This window comes from Scleropages formosus, chromosome 18, assembly GCF_900964775.1.
Source record: "Scleropages formosus chromosome 18, fSclFor1.1, whole genome shotgun sequence".
Taxonomy (NCBI): Eukaryota; Metazoa; Chordata; class Actinopteri; order Osteoglossiformes; family Osteoglossidae; genus Scleropages; species Scleropages formosus.
Window position 1 is genome coordinate 11,039,199 of NC_041823.1, and position 14,954 is coordinate 11,054,152.

Below are 14,954 nucleotides of genomic sequence, written 5' to 3' on the forward strand. Positions count from 1 at the left end.
ATGAAATCAGTTTAGAGAACGCTCACACACGATCCACCGTCAATCAATGAGCACACCTGAAGTCAGGTATTGCCTCTCAACCAACCAGAGAGCCTAACATTCTTGCACACGCAGCCCACGTTTTTTCCACTACCTTCTTCGTAGTCATAAAAAAATTAAAACACTCCGAGCAACAGAAAAGTCTGGTGTTAAAGTAAGTGGAGAGTGGTCCGTGTAATTGGGGGGGGGGGGCGTTATTAAACACTGGAAACTGCTACATCTCATTGAAGGGATTCTGGCTTCCCGTAAATTCCCAATATGAAAAAAAAAAAAAAAAAAAAACAATGCTCAAGTCGTTAACTCTCTGTATGTGCAAATCGCAAAATTGTTTTAAGTATAATTCTTAAAACAGAACACACTAGACATTTTCATTATGTACACAACGTATGAGCCTGTGAGTATTTGTGCACTTACACACATACACAAGCACACATAAATAATACACACGTATACGCGGAATACATGCTACAGAACACTGAAATCACACCAGCTCTGGTTCACGTCACAAAAGTGAGTCGTTTCAGTGTTGTGTCGAACTGATATGCTTGTGTGTGCGCGTGTGTGTGTGTGTTAAATGCATCCACACACATTCAAAATACATTACGCATAAAACATGCACAAAAGCACGTGTTAATATGTAGAAATCCATACACATGTACATACACACATTTTTGAGGATGACAGGCACCTACGTGGTCAGAACTTCTGATGACACCCAGAAAAATCTCCTTTCCCTTATATCTTACACCTATTTTCTCCAAAACGAACCCTAAGGCATGATATCCACGGGGCATCTTGAGAGTCCCATCAAAAAAAAAAAAAAAGATGACTACAGCTCTGTAACCTGTCATTTTTCTCATCTCCTCTGTCTTAGGTCCTACTGCTCCTACAAGTGCTTCAGTGTGAGAAAAGTGACAGGCGAAGAGTACTTTCTCTTTGGGATCGTGCTCTTGCTCTGTGTTGTTCCCAAACCTTCATGTGAATTCAGTTTAGAGAACGCTTACAGGATGGCCAATAAAAAGAGTATACTGGTCCATCAAAGAATAAAATCAGTACAGTATTGCTGAGTATTGAGACATGATCATAATATTACTTGCCAGATAGTACTGACTTACTCCCATTTTCTAATTCTGTGATGCAACTTTGTTCTTTCTTCAAGAGTTGCCGTTAAAAAAAGGTTTGTATGTAATGACATCCTTCCTCAGTCCAGTCATATCAAGATGAAGCCCATGGTACTACCAGTAATAATCCTGGACACGACCTCCAGTAGGAGGTCTGCGAACTCGAAGAGTCGGAGTGCCACGAGAGGCTACCCGTCCCAAGAATTCGCTGCTGAACAAGTAAAGTAAATCTAAGAAATGACCAGAGTCTGACAAAGACGGTCTGCTACACAAACATGAGACAACCAGTTCAGTGCAGGAGCGACACAGGGTAGATTATGGTTTCCATAGCTCTTATGCGTGTGTGTTGTGTATTTTGAAAAAAGAGTCAGTGTTCATGTGAGCACAGAGAAGTTGTTGAATGAAGATGAATGGCATGGAAATGTTCTACCTGAGCTTGCATCTGCTGTATGTGAATACATCATGGAAACTTTGCCTGTAATCAAAACCCTGTCTATTCCTTCTCTCCAGCATCCAAAATGTGCATTACATTTTTGGGCAAATGCTGGCTATTAACAGAAAAACACTATTTAAACAGATGAGCCTTTAAAGATGCCAACTAATTCTGCATTAATAATCTCAGTCTATAAAGAGCAGATATGGAGCTGCTATTAAGCAATGCTTTGAGTGGGGGAGGAGGGGTATTTATTGCCATTCCACTAACTTTAAAAACTACATTTTGAGTTTAAATCACTGTTTTTTTTTTTTTTTTTTTTTTTAAATTTTGCCAAAATATTAAACTTTTTATAACACATAGATGTGTCAGCCAAAAACACACACAGTATGTTAAGGCCACGGATGGAAAGTGGACAAAAGCAGAAATATTTGACTGTGTGGGCAGTTTGAACACACGAAACAGCTTAATCAGCCCTTACATTCCTCTTACCATATAAATAGATAGCAAGTCCTGCATTAAGAGATGTTACACCTGCATGTTGCGGTGACAGCAGATGATGGAACGTGGGCTGTGACTATTCTGCCTGCAGCAAAACTTTACAGTTTTGCTACAGCTCAATGTTCTGAGTACAAGTCACTTCTAACCCCTGGCAGCTCACAGGCCTGATGGTGGGAGAAGCATAAGGAGGTCACTGCCCTGTACTGGAAGAATGCAATATGGTCCAAAAGGTCATCTTTCACTGTTTTTCTACGGTCAGACACACATATACACAAACACACATATCTGCAAGCCTTAGAGGTTCCACTGCCTGTTCCAACAGTACAAGCCTCTAGGACATCATAACTCTCTGGCCCACAGACAAAGCATTCAAAGCACCAGACAACAAACCCCAGAAGACCACAGGACCTGCAGACCACTGGAGACAAGGTGCTCATCGCGGCTTTCCCCTACAGTCAAGAACATCATTCTCGTGCGACATCTCCAGATGAAGGCCACCATACTGTATATCCTTATGATCTAAAGGTGCTTCCATTTTTGTCCACTGCTTGCACATCTTTATAATGTATCTTAAACGGAATTCTAACTCAACAGCTAACTCTGTATCTTTGGGTAATCCACAAAGGGTATGAAAGCATCATGGCTTATGGGACCATTATGAAGGCTATGTCTGTTTTGTAGCCTCCAAGGCTCGAGTAAAGTGTCCTCAGGTTCGGTCGGTCATAGCACTTCCTGTACTGGAGCAGAACATTAGGTCTCGACTGTCTCTCCTTACAGTTGGGGTGACGCAAAGAAGCGCAGACAGTGAGAGCTGCACTGGACTGAAGCGTACATAACTCATGTAAAAGGGCTAGGCTTTACAACGGAACGACCGATGTCTTGCGAACTCCCACCCACAGCCTGGTTGTCAGGAAAACAAACGGTACAAAAGAAATTTCATTCTGCCAATCCACACAAAGCAGTGAATTGCTGAGATTATAGAGTACAGCTCTGAATCATAGACACCTCAAGCAGAACAGCCTGCTCTGCATCTGTCTCATAGAAAAGTTCCCACTAGCAATTCTTAACTCACCGGACCTAATTTGACCAGCTTTGTCGGTACCTTTTAAGGACAGTCTGATTAAGACCTTTGCCTAATTAGTTTTTTCCTTTTACTCTTTAGAACACGTCAAAATGCTAAATATGTGTTATTTTGTTTGGGGATTATGTACTTCATATGGTACACCCAAGTCCTATTTGCTTCTTTGTCTAACAAATATCTGGATCAATGTAGCCATGTGCTTCCAAATGCAACTACCCCAAAGTTTTAAATTAAAATAAAGGAAAATTAATAAAATGTAAATCCTAACAGACATTTAGCCTACAGTACAGTAATCTGGATTGCTGGAAACCAACCTATAAAGAAAAGAAGGTTTAAGGATATTTTTCTCTTCCCCTATTGTAAAATAGTGCTTTTAGCATTCATTTACCTATAATTGATCTGCCTTCAATACAATTTTTAACCTCCTGAGAGACAAAAGAGGGTTTGGGTAAAGTCAACGTGGGTTCCTTGGCGATTCTCTCCACTTTGCGCCCCTCTGGCGCAGACCACCTCCTCTTCCTGCCTGCCACTTTGTGATTCCCACCTGGCTCTGCTGAGGGTGATTCTGGCAACAAGATGTTCTTCTCCTTGCATGTGAACTCCCCATTGGCCTGTGTGCTAGTGGCTTCTGAAGGCCCACCGGCTCTCCCCACCCACTGGTCCTTTCCGTTCTCCCGCCCCCCAGGGTGGCTGCCCCCACTCCGGCACTGCCTGTCCGTCTTGGGGGATTTCAGCAGAGGGCCGTTGCTGCCGTTTCCTGCAGCTTCCAGAGTCTGGCAGCTCTTCAGGGAGCCGTTCTTCGAGTTCTTGAGGGTGAGAGAGATGCAGACGTCCCCCACAGACAGCTTGGCGCATGAGAGCTCCAACAGCTGGGTGGTCCTATCCGGGGAGCAGGAAGACCAGCCCTGGCCGAACACAAAGAAAGGGTACTCTACGAGGACCTCCACGCTGACCTGGCACACAGAGATTGGATGAGATCATCAGAGCAAAAGTCATGTTCACAGACAAACCTTACCATGTACTCCTCAGAATTATAAGAATGTACATGCGGTACAATGACCCTATTCACTCAATGCCTCAGCAGATGTTTCCTAAGACATTTTTCCAAGTATCACATTAAAAGCATAGGGATGGTTAAGAGACTGGATGCTTTTGGCAGAATGAATCAAAGTGTGGATTTCATATGTGACATGACTCTTTGCCCTTCAAAACTGATTCCAGGAAAATTAGAACTTTTCTAACATGAATGATAGAGAATTAATGTCACATCAAAATAGATATATTAAGAAAGAATTCTGGCAGCAGAAAGTGAGTGTTTCTATCGGGCTCGAGAAGTTACGGCTGTGAATCACAGATACTACAAAAGTAGAGGATAACAGGATATGAGATGTACCTAATGCGAAAGTAACACAGACCCCAGAATTCCAGAGGGACAATACTTGGTGCAAACATTTACATTCTCGTTTTTGTGTCGATGCAAATACAACAATTAACCATTGCTTCCCCCCCACCACCACCACCACCACAGAGGGGACAGGATAAATGCCTTGTTCCTCTTCTTGACTGTTTCTCTGTGAACACTAAATCAAATGCCATGTGCTTATACTGTACATGCTTCATGTTACAGAGACAGAGCAATCAATGTGTTATTTCCTTATGCTTTTCCTGAATAAATCATGGACAAGGATTTTAAACATCACAAAATCTCCATAATTTATATCAAAAATAAAGGAGGGAATTTAAAAACTTTTCAGGAATGGAAATATATATGAACTGAAACAAAGACTGAGCCATTTCATGAGACCACTGAGTAAAAGATACTGGACACTGGAACCAAAACACTGAACAAGGAAGCTTTTCATAAATACCTTTTACACTTGATACATTCATGAGAAGTGAGTACACCATCCAGAACCATTTATTTTCTTTTGAAACCCAGCACACAGACTCACCTGTGCCTTGTGCTCTCCAACTGCAAACTGAATAATGGCAGAGTTGGGAGTCTGGCTTCCCTCAATTCTCTCCACCGTGCTGGAGTCGATCTTCAGCTCGCTGCTGATCTCGGCACTCTGGATGAAGTCCTCAGTCTTGAGGTCCTCGACACGCTTCAGCTTGCCGTCTGCCAGCTGTATGATGGAGCCTTTCATGAAGTAGGGGGGCAACGAAGGACAGGTGGCAGACAAAGGTGAGGCAGGCGGGGGCAGCGGTGACGTGAACACGCTGGCAGCGGTAGCAGAGGAGATGACGGGCAGGTGGAGCTCCGTCTGCACCATGGCACCCGTGTGATGGTAGGGGGCCGGTGGCGGGTGCTCGCTGGAACCAAAAGGGTCGCATCTGGGGAGCGTGGCAGTGACATAAGCCTGAGGCACAGCTGCGGCAGCTAATGGCTGGTGGGTAGAGGCAGCTGAGGGGGTTGGCTCCAGCTCGGCTGCCCCGCTGCTGCTGACCGGGATGAGCAGGTGTTGGCTTGCTGGTATGAGCAGCTGTTGGGGAAGGCCAGGGTGGTAGCTGAGCGGCTGTGGCGTCGGGGGGCCGCCACCTGCAATGTAGCCAATGATGGGCGGCTGGGTGGCGGGGTAGAAACTGGTGGCAGGGAGACCCACTGGGACCTGCTCAGTGGCACTCTGGGTGGTCTGGATGACAGTACGAGGGGAGAGAGCAGCGACTGGAACCTTTGGACCCTCCGGGGAGGTGAAACTAAATGGGGAAGCACGGGAAATGGGTTTCCCAAGGATGTGGCCACTCTTTTCACTGTGTCTTATGGAGGAGGCCAATTTATTCGGCCCCGTCTCTGCATCGGACCTGCTGCTGCGGCTGTTGGGCAGCAGCATCAGAGAAGCACGTAGCCCTGCTGTGTCCTTGGCGTAGTCTGCAGGGAGCAAGACCTGTTGGGTCTCATAGTGGTGCTGCTGGCTGGCAGCTCCTTTCACTGCAAAGCTCTGCTTGGCCTGGTTCGCCTCCGGCAGAAGATCACAGTGCCGGCCCTTCTCTGTCTCCCCGTTCAATAGCTCTGCCTGTCCCTCCTCTTTCTTGGTGGTGGGCCCCTCTGTGTACTGGACCACCACCTGTGAGGGGGCCAGGGTGAGGGCATGGGGGATGACAGCAGGGCTGTGCTGGAGGTGCAGGGGCACATGGGTGGTTGGTGCGGAGACTGCTCTGGCTGTAACGTTTAGAGGGGAAGTGGCAACCTGGATGTACTGGCTTGTCGGGTGTACAGAGTGGGGAAGCGGAGAAGCAGCCCCAGACCCCAGGACTCCCAGTGAGCCACTCAGCTGTTGGGGCTGCTCTGTTCTAGAAGTCTGTGAGATCACGGTTGCAGCGTAACCCTCCAGGTGGGCGTGCTGCGCTGAGGTGGTGGAGGCCAACGTAGCCACGGGGGAGACAACCTGTGAGGAAATGTACCCGGTGTAGGGTCCCGTGTAGGCAGGGCCTACGAGCTGCAGGCTGGGGGGCAGCTGGGCATATTGGATTGTCCCATCCTGCTGGGAGAAAGGCGAGGAGTAGACAGCTGGGAGGGGAGTCACCACCGTCCCAGAAGCAGGCAGCCTGGACAGGGATGATGAGGACGACGAAGAAGAAGGAAAGTGTTCCGCGGTCATGGGGAGGGGCTTATACGAGGGGCTGTCGGAATCAGCAGGGATGCTGGTATGCACGCCGCCACCCTGCCCAGCGGCCACATTGGCGAGCCAGCCCAGGTGCTCCCCTCGCTGGCTCTCATTGGCTGGTACCACCACTACCGGCTTCTCCTCCGACACCAGGTTGCTGGCCAGGATCTCCCGCTTCTTGGGAGGCAGGCATTCGTTGCTGCGCTCCTGGTTTGACTTCATGTCTCGCTCCTTGTAGTCGACTCTCCTCTCCTTTCTCCCCACCTCTTTCTCTCTTTGGTTCTCGCTTCCTCACACGCCCTCTCTCTCTCTCACACTGTCTCTTGGTCTCTCCAGGCCTTCAGGAGATCCTGGGCGGCCACTTGCTCGTGGCCTGCGTGACCGCCTTTCAGCGTCGAATGGGCGCAGGTCTCAGCCTGAAGAACGGAAGGCAGCGCCTGCTGTTGGTGAGTGGTCCACAGACTTCATGAGGAATCATCTCCCTCTGACCACAAGAGCCCAGGTCTGTAGTAAAAAAATCTGCAAGGTGGAGAACACACATTCATTAGGGTGGTCTGAACTGAGAGGGACACTCAGCCTCTAGAACTAGAGTGACATCTGAACTGGGGGGGAGGTTTTCGTTCAGTAAACGGCGAACTACCTGATTTCCTCCACTGTCTTGATTAAATGCATTTCATTGTTATTTCTGAGCTTTGAACAGTGTAAAGAGAGTTGGTGGACCTGCTGGAGAGCCCTGGCGTAAGGATGGTAATAAGTTGCATCTTTCTCTCATACTTGCAGCTAGTATACATTACTGATGCCTGTAAGCACAGCATTTAGAGTGTGGTATGACCCCCTTTTGTGTCCTAAGGAGCACATTGTGGTCTCTCGGCATTTACTTCATGAATAATCCATCAACAGCACTGCACTTGACTCCATTTACAACTTTGCATCGAGATGAATGGTCTAGCAGCATACAGTTACCACCAGGTTAAAAGTTCTCTGCTACCCAGACACTGGCCAATGTTTTCTAAGGTAAAAAAGGGTGAGAACGATCAAAACTGATAGCTTAAAAGATTAAAAGTACATTCTTAGATGAAGAATATTAATTGTTTATGTCCCAGAATATGACAATAATTTAACGTAGATAAAATTCCTAAAAAAGAATCCTTCAGTGATCCTTATAAGTGGTCCAAAAATATTACAAATTAATACTTTGTGAGCTTTAAATTTCTCTTATTTTACAGTATCTGGAGATTACAAATTGGAAATAGATACAACACAGCTGACAGTTTTCTGAGACCATTCTCCTGCGGGAAGCACAATGTTCAGGCACCAAGACCTTCTCTAGGACTTGCGGGACGAATGGCTGACAATGTTAAGTGTTTTGGTCACTAGTTCTTAATTTCGTCATCTACAAACAGTTAATTTCTTTGTGATGTGACCCATCATTCACAAACTAATTGATCAATTGATTAATAACACAAAAAAATAAGCAAGCTCATTTTAAGGAGATATGGTTGATAACCCCTTTAAACAAAAGTACCACTGCAGACTTTGTCCTGTGATTCTATGTATGTTTTCAATGAGTTCAACAGATATTTTCTGTTTGTTACTCCTGTACCGAGCGGATCGCATGCCCTCATGTGGCGACTCGGGGGAAAGTATTACGCTCAAAGGAGCTGAAACTGAAGATCACGTGTTTCCTGGAACTCCCAGTAATGCACATTTCTGCGCTGGACAACTCCTGTAATCTAAGCATTGGGTTAAGTTGTAATCCTGAACACCGGTGTGTCAGAGCCCTGCATAAACTTGCAGCATCATGAGGCAGACTGAGTCAAACGTAGATGTGACAGTTCGCCAGTCCAGCATGACTAAGGACAGTGATTTACATTAAAAATATTTTGAGCATTTTCATTTAAAGTCATGAGGCCAATTGGATTTCTTCCCAAAGACCAAAACTCATAATTTGGTCTCTTAGAAAAGTCAAAACACGTCTAACAACTTCAGGTCCTTGTGCCAGTTTCTTCAGCTGTATACGGTATTTTCGAGCTTGAAAAAAAACAAAGCCGACCTTCTGTATATTCCAGTGAATTTCATACTAAACTGACGTAGCTTCCGTTTTACGCACAAACAGCCCATCAGATTTGAGACACAAAACACACACTGGTAAATAGCTTTGACAGGACCCTATAGCACTTTCTGGTAATCTTAACAAAGAGCAAAAAAAGCAACCGCATCCCTGTAAGTGAATCACGGATGGAAACTGTCTCCTCCTTTCCTTTGAGCACTCAAGGGAGCCCGAGACAGAGAAGTTGGGGTTTCCATGGTAACTCCCCCCATAAATGTAAAAACAAAAACTGTGAGCAAGAACCAGCAAGCACTCGAGTTCACAAGAAGCGCTTTTGTCCTGAGTTTAGGTGCTGACTGAGCCACTGGAAGCGCTCTGGGTCCCACACGTCCGCCGCTCTCCCGAGCGCTGACCACCGAGCTTGTTGGAGCACAGAAATGTTGGGCCATTGTTCTCGTTCGATAAAGCACAGCGAATACCTGTTCACACGGTGAAGCATGGACGTCCGACATGACCCTGCAGAACTTGAAGCTTTTAGCTGAGTGTTAGGAAAAACAATATAGATTTAAATAAAAAAACCACTCTATCAGAACCAGACACCGTAAACAAAAAACGTTTAAGTGCTGAGCAGCTGTTATTAGCCAAGAGTGATTGGAAACAATAAACCACCTCAGTCATCTAGGCTACAGTGACAGGAGCCATAGAGCGAAGATGTTGGCACATTGGATTTGTAATACTGCGATCAGAGGTAGACTCAGCGGCACAGCGAGTAGTTCTGCTGTCTCACAGGGCCTGAGTGGTACGAGAGGACATGGGTTCGATCCCCGCTCAGCCTATGTGGAGTTTGCATGTTCTCCCCATGTCTGTGTGGGTTTCCTCTGGGTGCTCTGGTTTCCTTCCACACTCCAAAGACATGCTGTTTAGGTTCATCCCTAGTGTGTGAGAGAGAGAGAGAGAGAGAGTGTTCCACTGATGTATGGATGAGTGACCCACTGTAAGTCACTGTGGTGAATAAGGTGTGTGGGCTGATAACACTATATAGCATCCACTGGAAGTTGCTTTGGAAAAAAGCATCTGCTAAATAAATGTAACTGTAGACTCTCATATACTATTTCTACATTTTGAAACAGTTTCAAAAATGTACAAAATACAATGAGTCTACCAGTGATTACAGTATTACAACAAGGGGGGGGGGGAAAAAAAAAAAAACAGAAACGGTGATTCAAGAGCATTTCAACCATGTAAGATGTTCACGTCACTCTATGACAAAGGTCTAGTCCTGTGGATCTCACCCCTATGTTAGGAGTGGGGCGTCCAATGCAACTGCGGCCTCAAGGAGCGCTTCAATGGGCACCAGCTGTCACTTGTCTTTTTTCAGCATCATCTGTACACCAGCGAGCAGAGGCAACTGAGTACACAAGTCATCTGAAGCTGACATCTTCATTATTGCCACTGTCAATCATGGAAATGCATTAAAAAAATTAAAAGATATCCTCTTACTCTATATATATATATATATATATATATATATATAATATTTTTTTTTTTTCCCATATATATTTCATATTCAGTTAGGGAAGACTTTTTTCTTTAAATAAACAAGTTAAGCAAACATGCAGTGGGCATTAAACTTTATACCTACACTCTAATTCAGCCTTTCTTCAATTTTAAAATAATTGATTATGAGTTAATTGAATCCCATTTGAACAATTTTTACCCCACAAAAAGTATTCATCTCATGACCACAAGGATCAGTATTTAAATGCACGCAAAGATCACTACGATTTGAAAGGTCAGCGAGAGAAAATGCCAACATTTTTTAGATCCATGCCATACTGTTGCAAATGAAGCATTACTAAAGAAACTAAGAATACAAACATGAGCATAATCATCATAATGCACCATCATTCAATCTCTAAAAAAATAAGCATCACATATCTGACATTCTATCAGCACTGATACCAATTACCACTCCACATCCTAATAAGTAATAACATCTGTTGAAAATTCTTGGAATTCTGTTACTCCACACACGAGGGAAAGTGGTGTAAGTCTGGTTAGAGTAATGAGAACAAGTGGAGGAATCCGGTACGGAAGTATTTATGAAGTTAGTTTAGAACTGCTCGCTAGCATCTGTGCCCTAGGCCATACAAAAAAAAAAAAAAATCCATAAATAAATAGAAAAAACTTGGAGAGCCGAAAACTTTAATATCCTCTAGGAGCACTGGCTGTGAGTGAGTATTTGGCAACCGGGAGAATGTTTGGCTTGCAGCAAGAAACCTGAGTGCTCTAGTGTTGAATTTCAGCCACATACTGCTTGAAGGCGTACGCGCCCATCTTCGCCGGATTGCTCCGAGTTGATACGGTGACGTGACCTGGGTACGAGATTGTGATGACAAATACCCTGAGACTCCTACATAGCCAAACGAAACTTCCAGAAAAGTTTAAGGTTATGAAAATTAAAGAAAAAAAAGGGACGAAACCATTTTACAACAAGGCAGCATTTCAAAACATTTGGAACTTCTATGCAACGTTCTCAAGCGTGTCACGTAGGCCACTTCCGTGATGTTGCTAGCTACACTTTCTGGTATCCTTTCTTTGTGTTGCCCAATCGTAGCATTGCTGCAACGCTGTGGAAATGTCATGTGCCTTTTTGGATCCAGATACAGCATCCGAATTTGCGAGCAGGGGGAGAAAAAAAGAAAAATATCAGGCATTAAGCTTCCGCATAATTTTTTAAAACGTTGATCCTTGTGGATTAGGCTGAGGGAAGCAAAATGGATCACTTGGCCAAGCCACACGGGTGGTTCACGGGACAAAGCCAAACTTCCCTAGACTCACACTGCACAACACATGAAGTTCTCAGTTCAGGAACTGACTCCCTCCAGCAGCCCTGCTTCACACCCCAAAGAGCTTCAGGCCTCTCTGAAGCCCAGGAACCCAAGCCGCTCTGGGGTGAGCTCCAAATGGCAAACAGCACGTTCTTTCCACTTACTGTGTCTTTGGCAGGGAATGTGTGGAAAGCACCTGGAGCCTCCACTGACAGCAGCCAAACAAGTAAACACACGCCCTGTGATCCTCCGCAAGGACGGTGCTACACTTCTGCCCATGGGGCCTCCTGCTCCTCAGCCTGCCTCTTGGCTCAAGTGCATGTTACCCCCCCCCCCCCCCCACTCCAGCCCCGGGTGAATGCAGAAGTCACACACACACACACACACACACACACACACACACAACTCCCAGAGACTGTCCTACTCACACTCTCACTACTAGCACAGAATCAGGCCAAAAAAATAAATATATTATTTGTTGTATTTAATATTTTTTTCTGCCCCTTTAGCCTGCTTCCCACATGACAGCTGCTTGGGTAATGTGGAAAAATCCTGTGTGTTTAGGACTGCACTCACTGGTTGTCAAGCCTTTTTCTTTTTTGCATAACGGAATACGCTTAAAGGCTCAACGTGATGCGCATACACACACACGCAACTTCCAACACATATAATAAACACATCAACATCCACTCTGGAAGACTTTTCAAAAATTCCCTTTAGGAGCTTATTGCTAACTTGGTACATCTATGATGTTGCACTAAAGAACAAAAGCAAACACTTAACGAAAAGAACATGCCTGACAGTCGGTCAGCATTTGAAACTCTGCAGCATCTTTTCCATCTTACAAAGATGAATCGGGTCTCGTATCAGGACAGCAAGTCGAGGATTAACGCTCTCCTGTACAAGAGCAGCTCCCACGTTACATGGCACTGCTGCTCAGCTGAGGAGCGGACGATACAGGTATCCTGATCCCATTGCCAAAGTGTACAGTACATTTCGCCGGTCGGGTCCCATCCCTTTTTCCCCAACTTCTGCACCAGTCACCAAATTTGTCACGCTCAGGTTTTTTACCATGCAGTTTGGTTACCATAGATCTGTTTAATAAAACAGAGTAAGATTGTTTGACATCCAAATATACATCCGCAGTGAAAAGTGTGGGTCCACCTGGACAGCACCTGTATGGGACAAAGTGGACAGGAGAGTGACAGCAAAGTAACACAAGTGTCCCAGGTCTCTGGGAAGACTGTGGAACCTCATCGCCTCATCAAACTCGCCCAAGTGTCTCGTGGGAAACGGGACTGGTTTTCAGCAAGCGGACCCACACTTTTCCCGGGTACTGTACCGTGTTCCGGAACTTTTTACACCGCGACCGGGAAATTAACGAATGTGAAGCTACTAGGAGAGAAAACGCACTGCAGCTCACAAACTAACGCAAGGAGACTGACGTTGAAGACATGGACACTTAGTCATCATACGGGGATGTTTTCACGCACCTTTAGCACTGCACCCGAGACAAAGACATCATGACAATATGATTATGTCCCACAACGAAACTGCCCAAGCAAGACAAGAGTGCCGAGAGCCCACGGGCAGGGGGTTGGGGGGCCTCAGCTCATTGAGATTTTAAAGCCATCGATGCCTCACGGGAAGGGCTCTAATTTTAGCCCGGGTAGTTAACGCCTGGGGGGGGGGGGGGGGTGTCCTCGCCTGGGTCCCGAGTAACTCCCCTGGTCCCCGGAGCGGAGCGGCCCCTTTAAGAGGCGGGCAGCGCGTGAGAAGCAGACAGCGGGCACGAACGCGGCCGTCGCCTGCCCTCACAATGACTGCACACTCTGGCATCGCTCTTCAGGGAAAGGCGCGCACACACACACACACACTGCACGGAGCCACAGACACACATAAGCACACAGCATGAACAAGTCAATCTGCAAAGCCGCATGACTTGCATTTTTATTTTCTCCAGGAGACGAGTCCAACAGCTGAGGCGAAACGTGACAGATGGTGTATCCCTAGTACCGGGGACAGAGAAAATGGAGGTGTAGGTGTGTGTGTGTGTGTGTGTGTGTGTGTGTGTGTGTCACGGATGTAGGGGGAGGACAACAACGCAGAAAACTAGGAACGCGGCATGGCAACAAGCTGCGAAACACTTGCAGGAGGAATGAGCTCACCACCACCAGTCTCTCCGCGGCCCCTGCTGCTTCTTGCAGAGCATTTTTTTTTTTAAAGAGCCGTCCGTATCCCTGAGAAAAGAGCGTCCTCTTCTGCCCCTCTCCAAGTCCCAACAGCGCGTCCTCTACTGTCTCCGTCCTGCCCTCCCCCTGAAAAAGAAGGGAAAGAATGAAGGCGAGGCGAAGCGAGGCTCGTCTCGGCTCGGGCTCTCGCGGTGCCGCTGCCGTAGCGCCGTGTGTGTGTGTGTATATGTGTGTGCGCGCGCCTGTTATGCAAGGCCGCCGGGCTGCCAGCGCTTCCCACAGTACTCGAGCGCCGCGGCTCCGCCCACAGTTCGCCTCGTCCGCTTCATCAGGTATTCATTCAAAAAACACACACTCCGCCTGGCAGCGGGCCCGGACTACGCTGGTGCACGGAGAGCGAGGGGACGAGTCGAGTGAAAGGAGAGAGAGAGAGAGAGAGCGCGAGAGCGAGTGAGTGAGTGAGTGAGAGAGCGAGCGAGAGAGAGCGCGAGAAAAGTGTGTGTGTGTGTGTGTGTGTGTGTGTGTGTGTGTGTGTGTGGGTGGGGGGGGGGGTGTTCAGGAGACAGAAGGCCATTGGGAGTACCGTGCACGGACGCACACACACATACACACGAGCAGACATACTGAATTAATCCTCCCAGGAGTCAATCCGCTACCCCATCCCCCCCCCCGCGATATCTCGCCCCCTCCGCCCCCGCCTCGCTATATATATGCAGCGGGTTTGTTTTTCTGTGCGGGGGAGAGGCGAGAACTCCCCCCATCTGTTTTTCCGCTACCTCGTGTGAGCATTAGCACATTGCACATAGAGCTGGGCTCCCCCCTCAAAGCCTGTCCCAAAATACCCCAGCTCCCCCTCCATCCACCAAGCCAGGGGGGACTATTAGCCCCTCCAGCAGGTGGACCGGATACAGATAAACGCCTGGGCGGCCGCGCCCCGCCTCTGCCTGCGTGAGCCCTTCTTCTTATCGGTGTGGAGCGAGACCGGGGAGGGTGTGTGGATGCCCCTCGGTCTCGCATTGCGCCTCCTCCCTGTCAGAGCAGGCAGATCTACGGTGCCCTCACCTAGGGAGTGGCGTGTGTGCGGGAACAAAGAATGCGTGC

The 14,954-nt window shown here is 47.1% G+C and overlaps 1 protein-coding gene across 3 annotated transcripts; it reads right to left on the bottom strand.

Moving 5' to 3' along the window:
• Positions 1–220: 220 nt before the first annotated feature.
• Positions 221–14,297, bottom strand: atxn1b (ataxin 1b). Of its 3 annotated transcripts, XM_018762967.2 has the most exons (4): positions 9,500–9,630; positions 9,310–9,368; positions 5,128–7,299; positions 221–4,128 (listed from the first exon to the last, which is right to left on the bottom strand). In XM_018762967.2, exons 3-4 carry the CDS (start codon positions 7,000–7,002, stop codon positions 3,556–3,558), a joined length of 2,448 nt encoding a protein of 815 aa, XP_018618483.1. In that variant the 5' UTR covers positions 7,003–7,299; positions 9,310–9,368; positions 9,500–9,630; the 3' UTR covers positions 221–3,555. The 3 variants fall into 3 exon arrangements, with proteins under 3 accessions (XP_018618483.1, XP_018618482.1, XP_029115717.1); XM_018762966.2 differs by lacking the exons at positions 9,310–9,368; positions 9,500–9,630 and adding an exon at positions 13,830–14,297; XM_029259884.1 differs by lacking the exons at positions 9,310–9,368; positions 9,500–9,630 and having other exon boundaries at positions 5,128–7,859.
• Between the last annotated feature and the right edge of the window lie 657 nt (positions 14,298–14,954).

What these genes read in the sequence shown, in the direction of transcription:
- atxn1b (XM_018762966.2), bottom strand. Translation starts at nt 7,002, where the DNA reads ATGAAGTCAAACCAGGAGCGCAGCAACGAATGCCTGCCTCCCAAGAAG. An exon ending in TTGGAGAGCACAAGGCACAG is followed by an intron (nt 4,129 to 5,127) that starts GTGAGTCTGTGT and finishes TCTGTGTGCCAG; the next exon opens with GTCAGCGTGGAGGTCCTCGT.